This window comes from Babylonia areolata, chromosome 23 (genome assembly GCF_041734735.1).
Source record: "Babylonia areolata isolate BAREFJ2019XMU chromosome 23, ASM4173473v1, whole genome shotgun sequence".
Lineage (NCBI taxonomy): Eukaryota > Metazoa > Mollusca > Gastropoda > Neogastropoda > Buccinidae > Babylonia > Babylonia areolata.
The window spans coordinates 2,795,539-2,802,446 of NC_134898.1; the positions used below are offsets into that span (position 1 = coordinate 2,795,539).

Sequence of the window (6,908 nt, forward strand, 5' to 3'; positions counted from 1 at the left end):
TTTCTGTGTGGCAAATGTGAATGAAAATTGTCTCCCTTCACTCTTGCTCCGTCAGCATCATTTACAGTGCAGTCACGTCTAATCTACACAGTATATAGACATGGTTCACAAAAATAAAGGACCACTTGGGAACTTGCAGTTTTTTTCCTTTGGCGATATGATGCTGAATATTTAGTAGACAGATGTTTGCAGCGAATATAATGAGCACTGCTCAAAACCAGACATGCTTTCTTACACTTGCACTTCTTTTTCTTTTTTCTTTCATTTTTTTGTGCAATGAAAAGCCGCAGCTATTGTTTATAAACCATGGCCATGGAATAAATAAAAAATGTGTGCTGAAACACTGGTTTTTCAGATGAATTTTCAAGTTGTTCTCGCTACACATGTGGCTGAAAACAGCTGTTTGTGTATTCAGTGAGAAGCCAGTAGTGTACCATATGCACCCTATTTTAATGAAATCATCTGTTAATTTTGAAAGTGTTTTATGAAAACATATCTGAAATTTACTCCTCCACTGGACCTTGATTGGTGGTCTGGGTGCTAGTATTTCAGATAAGATGATGTACTAGGGTCATGTATGGAACATGCACTTTGTGTATGTAAAAGAATTGAAAAAAGAGTGAATTGTGTTGTCCTTGGCAACATTCTGTAGAAAAATCCACTTTGATTTTGATAAACAAGTACTTTTGCTGACTGAAAAAAAAAAGAAGAAGAAAATGTGTGGTGCTGCACTGTGGTGCCACGCCCTCAAAGTTCACAGAGAGAAATCTGCCCAGACAAACAGAAATCTGATTCAACAGAACACAATACAACATAATACACACCATCAACAGGCACGTACATATCGTCTTCGATGCTGTGTTCCAAGAATGGTTCAACAAATTTCTCAAGGAGAGCCAAAACAGCAATCAAACAGAAAAGGAAAGGTGGAAGGCAGGAGTTGTGAGAAAACCCTTTCCTTAATGCTTGTCAAAACTACACAAGATGTGAAGATGCATGCATGAATCAGACGCCAGGCAGTGGAGTTTCCCCAGTGCGTATGCTGTAACTTGCGACACAGTTTGGCAGCAGCATCAACAACGAGTGCTTCAATGCTCAATAATTTATGTATACAACCACACACAAATTACATCAACTGCACCAACGTAGTTCTTGAATTTTTGTCGTCATTCCTAAGCTGATCAGTGTCAGACACTTCATGCTGTTGTCCAACATAACCCCCCCCCCCCCCCCCAAAAAAAAACACCAAACTCTGCAAGCATTTCAGCCAATTTCAAACCAAAACAAACATGCAAAAGCATTTCTGACTGGCTGTCACTGAAAATGAAATACAATATTCAACTTGCGTAAAACATTTTACATTTTAAAAAATGCCATCTTTCAACGAAGACATCATAAGAAATTAACATATTTTAGTACCAGCACATTATCATTCCACAATCGCTTGACCACAAATGTGAATGTCATTTGAAATAAAAATATCAAAAGCTTCCCTATTAAACTTTTCCATTCAAGCAATAGCAAAATCACTTTTTGGGGGGATAAGATAATTTTTTGTTGTTGTCTTTCCACAATATGTGCAATATGTATGGCTCTGCCATTTCCCCCCATCTTTTAGCAAAGACAGAGCAGTTGATTTATTATAGCACATTTTCTTCTTTGAGAACAACAATAATAATAATACGAATGGTGTCTGATACAATAATAAAGAAAGTTTATCAAATAACACTTTACCTCTTCAGCAAAAGCCATACTTGTATATTCATTCTTGTCTGTATAGTAATGTTATAATCCATTTAATAAAAAAAAATCACTGAAGACACAGCTGTATTATTTCTCAGTGTAAAAATTAATACACACAATAAAAACTTAACCAGTATAAATCTTCTACTTCCATTTCTTGCCATGTGAAATATTAGTCGTAAGAATGGCTGTATTTGTAAGATCTAAATCTCTCTCTCTCTCATGCTCTCTCTCTCTCCTCTCATGTACATATCTCAGAATGCATGTAAAAGGATGTACCATGGATAATTTAAGGAAAAACGTTTTGCTCAAAACAAGACAAATGCACAGTCATTTGAAAACACACACACATTCAAGTTTTGTGCCTTCAAAACAACTTGAGGTTCAGCACTATCGATAATGCAAAATGACATAAAAATGACTTTGTGGTATATATCATATTTACAGGAATGCAGAAAATTACATAGGAATGCATCTCTGCACCTCATGCGTATCTCAGGTACTGCCCTTTTCAACCCCTTCATACCCACCCCCACCCCCAAACCTCTCCTCCCTGACCATTCACATTATCATTCTTTTGTTTTTTCATGGTCTCTCAAGTCTCTTTGTTATTACTGGTAAATAACAACAACACCTGGCGGGCAGCCAGTGCTTATCCCAATAACTACAATTTGCGAATGACTGGTGTGATAGCACTTCGACTTTGCACTGCACAAGATTTTGTGACGTGAATACTCTTTTTATTCCTTACTGTCACAGGGTCTTCACGTATTGTGTTGGAGTGAAGCAGTTTACAAAAAGCTTCAGGGACAGTGACAGCGCACAGTGACATACCGAGTACTGGCGCATGAAACAATGGGCAAAGAAGATGACAGAAAAATGTACAGTCACGCCAAGGGAAAAAACAAAAAAAAGGAGTGCTGAAGGCGAACTCCAGACCCTGAAGCACACCTGGGGTACCGTTCAGAGACTGGCACAAAACAGACAGGAGTAATGGTTCTTCGTTGCTGCTCTACATGTCAGTAAGTGTAAAGGGCAGCAGGTAAATAAGAGGGGAAAAAAAAAAGAGCTGATGCTCTTTGGTGTAAACACTCCCTACCATGAAAATGCATCCACTATTCATGATGGATCTGGCCCCAAGTATCTTTCTGAACTTCTCCATAATCTATACCCCGTCTCGCCAGCTCCGTTCTTCCTCTGATACTCGACCTCTCAGGATACCTCACGTCAGAAGTAAGACCTATGGACACAGATCATTTTCTTTTCAATCGCCAAAGACGTGGAACAAGCTCCCTGATAACCTCCGTCATTTTGATTCCCTCACATCTTTTAAATCTCGTCTCAAAACTCACCTTTTCCCTCAGCAATAAGTTCAATTGTGGCAGGTCCACTTCCTTTGCGTTAGCTGTGCTTGACTATGTGTGTATACGTATGTATGTGTACATAACTACATGCATGTATATGAATGTGTATTGTGTGTGCGTGTGCGTGTGTTTATGTAAGTTTGTGCCTGCCTATGTGTGCGTATGTGTTAGGGTAGCTGTTAGATACACATGTATGTTAAAATGTATGCAGTGTGTGTGTTGTGTGTGTGTGTGTGTGTGTGTGTGTGTGTAGTCACATTTTGGTGTAACATAGATATGATGTATTATGTTAACAAAAGCGTTTTTGTAAAGCACCTAGAGCAGATTTCTGGATAGTGTGCTATATCAGTATCCATTATTATTATTATTATGGAAATAGCTGAATCTCCCTCCAGCAGTCTCCCATGGAGATGGTGAAGACAGTGGCACAATGGCAGACAGTATCAACTGATTTTTCTTCATGCCAGGTCCCCTGAAGGATAAGAACAGCTTCTGATACTTCACCGTATTTATTATAGTGATTTTTTTTTCCAAAGAGGTAAACCCCATGCTGAACGATAACCCCCCCCCAAAAAAAACAACAACACAACTATGTGCACCATTGTCATGCATGCAAATGAGGCCAACAATTTTTTTCCCTTTTTTCTGTGTTTTTCTCAAAAGGAGAAAATCTAAACTGCACAAAAGACGTCTGCTTTAAAATAAACACAAGCTCTTTTCACCTGATAGTGTGATGCAATATCACTGGCTGACGGGGTCATGTCAAACACCAATGTCCAAACACTGGTGCACAGAATGCTGTCAGATCGGTGTCTGAAAAAAACCTTTGCTGCATAATTAATTACACCATCTTCTGACACTCTGCGCTGGACCACATAACTTTGATCAGTTTGAAGTTTACCCCCACCCCTCCCAACGTCCCCCCCCCCCCCGCCCCTTTGGCAGTAGGATCAATCAGGTCACAGTGAAGTGAGGCACTACTGCTGCCCATATAGCTTCAGATGTGAAGCTGCCTCATCTCTTTCCACACATATATTCTCTCATTCACACACACACACACACACACACACACGCACACACACACACACTATCACAGAAATTGCTAAAAACAAGGGTAGAGCGATCAGTTTCAGTCCCAAGGAAGTGCCAAAAATGTAGACAGGTCCATTATGCTACACCACATCTGAACAAAAAGAAGAAAAGAATAAACGCCCGACCTATCCATAATTAAACCCAACATACTGGTCAGGTCTTGAAGAGCACACCCTAGGTTTGTAAGAAGTATTAACATAGAATGACAAAGAAAAATCCAAATGAAATAAATAAGCAAATGAATCAAAATAGTCACAATAAAAAGGAAAGAGACAAGGAAAGCAAAATACAAGAAACATTAAGTCAGCTGTAGAACCCCTCTTGCTGTGGTCAGGAGCAGTCCCAAACAGTGACGACTTGAAAGGAAATACACTATCATAGTGAGACACAGCGAGGTACGGTGCCGTCAGCTGTAGGATTTGTTGCTGTGCTGAAGATGTCTCCGGTGAGCTGTGTCGCTTCGGTGTTACTTCCCTTTCTCCTTGAAGTAGTCAGCTGCAGAAAAACAACACACTGCATCAATTATCAGTCATTAGCGAGAGGAGACTGCATCCTTCACAAATCATCAGTTGTTTAAATTGAGAAGAAAACAGTCCTTCATTAATGATCAGTTTATGAGGAGTGAACAGGCCTTCAAGAATTATCAGTTATTCATGTGAAAAGAACAGGTCCTTCATGAATTATCAAGTTGTTAATGAGAAGTGAACAGTCCTTCATAAATGATCAGTTGTTAACGAGAAGTGAACAGTCCTTCATAAATTATCAGCTGTTAACGAGAAGTGAACAGTCCTTCATAAATCATCAATTGTTAATGAAAAGTGAATAGTCGTTCAAGAATTATCAGTTGTTCATGAGAAAAGAACGGGTCCTTCATAAATCATAAACTGTTAATGAGAAGTGAATAGTCGTTCAAGAATTATCAGTTGTTCATGAGAAGAGAATGGGTCTTCCAGGAATTCTCAGGGAATTCTCAGTTGTTAATAAGAAGAGAGCAGTCCTTCATAAATTACCAGTTGTTAATGAGAAAAAAGAAACAAACAAAAAACAGCATCCACTACAACTATCACTCTTATTGCTGCCGCTGCTGATACTGATGCCACTGCTACTGTTACTCCTGTTCCTGTTGTGAGAACAGATTACAACTGAGTAAAACATGTCTTAATTGCCAAGTGTATCATGGTCACAAGAAATACTTTGGGGGAGTGGGGATTGGTACATGAACAAACAAACATAATCGGAAATCATATACTAACACAAATGCAGTGGGGTTTTAAATACATTTGTATATATACATTTTAGTGCTTGCATACGCACATACTGACTTTCACATACACACACATACACACACTCTGAACATATCAATTCATATGCTCAATTGAATATAACGATGCTGCACATCACACATTACAGACAAAAGGGCTGGCGACTGTAGATCTACAGGTCAATGGAAAAAGAATGCCAGGACGGCCATGCTCACCCAGTTTTTCCACAGCTTCCACACAGACGCTGGGGAACATGTTCTCTGTGTATGTGGCTACCAGCAACAGGGACAGTGTCTTCACCAGTATCAGGCCTTGCCTCCCCTGAATGAACCAACAAGAACAGTAAACAACATGTCTTCACCAGTATCAGGCCTTGCCTCCCCTGAATGAACCAACAAGAACAGTAAACAACATGTCTTCACCAGTATCAGGCATCAAGCTTTATCTCCCCTGAATGAACCAACAAGAACAGTAAACAACATGCCCTCACCAGTATCAGGCATCAAGCTTTATCTCCCCTGAATGAACCAACAGAAATAGTAAACATCTTCACCAGTATCAGGCCTTGCCTCCCCTGAGTTTCTGTTTCAGTAGCTCAAGGAGGCGTCACTGCGTTCGGACAAATCCATATACGCTACACCACATCTGCCAAGCAGATGCCTGACCAGCAGCGTAACCCTCCCCTGAATGAACCAACAAGAACAGTAAACAAAATGCCTTCACCAGTATCAGGCATCAAGCTTTATCTCCCCTGAATGAACCAACAGAAATGGTAAACATCTTCACCAGTATCAGGCTTTGTCTCCCCTGAATGAACGACAGAAATAGTAAACATTTTCACCAGTATCAGGCCAAGCCTCCGCTGAATGACCATCAGAAACACACACACACACACACACACACACACAGTTACCTTCACTCAGCAAAACACACCCACACCCAGCACAGATAAAGACACGCACCGCTCCCATTCACAGTACATACACATTTGGCGTAGATGGAGTTTTTGTCAGCGCGTACACACTTGAACTGGCGGTCGTCAAAGTAGATGCCTTCCTCTCGGGTCTGTGGAGGGTTTTTGAAGGCGTCCAGCAGTAACTGCACCTGGTCCTGGTACAGCTAGAAACAGTATCAGTACCAGTATCAGTATCATCATCAGTATCAGTATCAGTAGCTCAAACTGCGTTTGGTCAAATCCATATATCCTACACCACATCTGCCAAGCAGATGCCTGACCAGCAGCGTAACCCAACGCGCTTAGTCAGGCCTTGAGAAAAAAAAAAAAAAAAAAAAAAAAAAAAAAATAAACAGCAAGACAGGAGAAAGGTGGCGGAGTAGTTATAACACTTATCTGTCAGTACAGTGTCTGTGGGGGTCTGGATTCGAACCCTGGTCTTGCCCTTTCTCCCAAGTTTGACTGGAAAATCAATTTGTGTGTTGAGTCATT

The 6,908-nt window shown here is 40.3% G+C and overlaps 1 protein-coding gene across 3 annotated transcripts in view; it reads right to left on the reverse strand.

Annotated features, from left to right (window-relative positions):
* Positions 1–3,682: 3,682 nt before the first annotated feature.
* The window catches only part of LOC143297783 (profilin-4-like), an 18,639-nt gene continuing 15,413 nt past the window's right edge, over positions 3,683–6,908 (reverse strand). For all 3 annotated transcript variants that reach the window (XM_076610263.1, XM_076610265.1, XM_076610264.1), the window contains exons 3-5: positions 6,446–6,580; positions 5,677–5,782; positions 3,683–4,694 (exon numbers count right to left, since the gene is read on the reverse strand). In XM_076610263.1, coding sequence (XP_076466378.1) covers positions 4,666–4,694; positions 5,677–5,782; positions 6,446–6,580 — 270 coding nt within the window. In that variant the 3' untranslated portion in view covers positions 3,683–4,665. The remainder of the gene's footprint in view (positions 4,695–5,676; positions 5,783–6,445; positions 6,581–6,908) is intronic.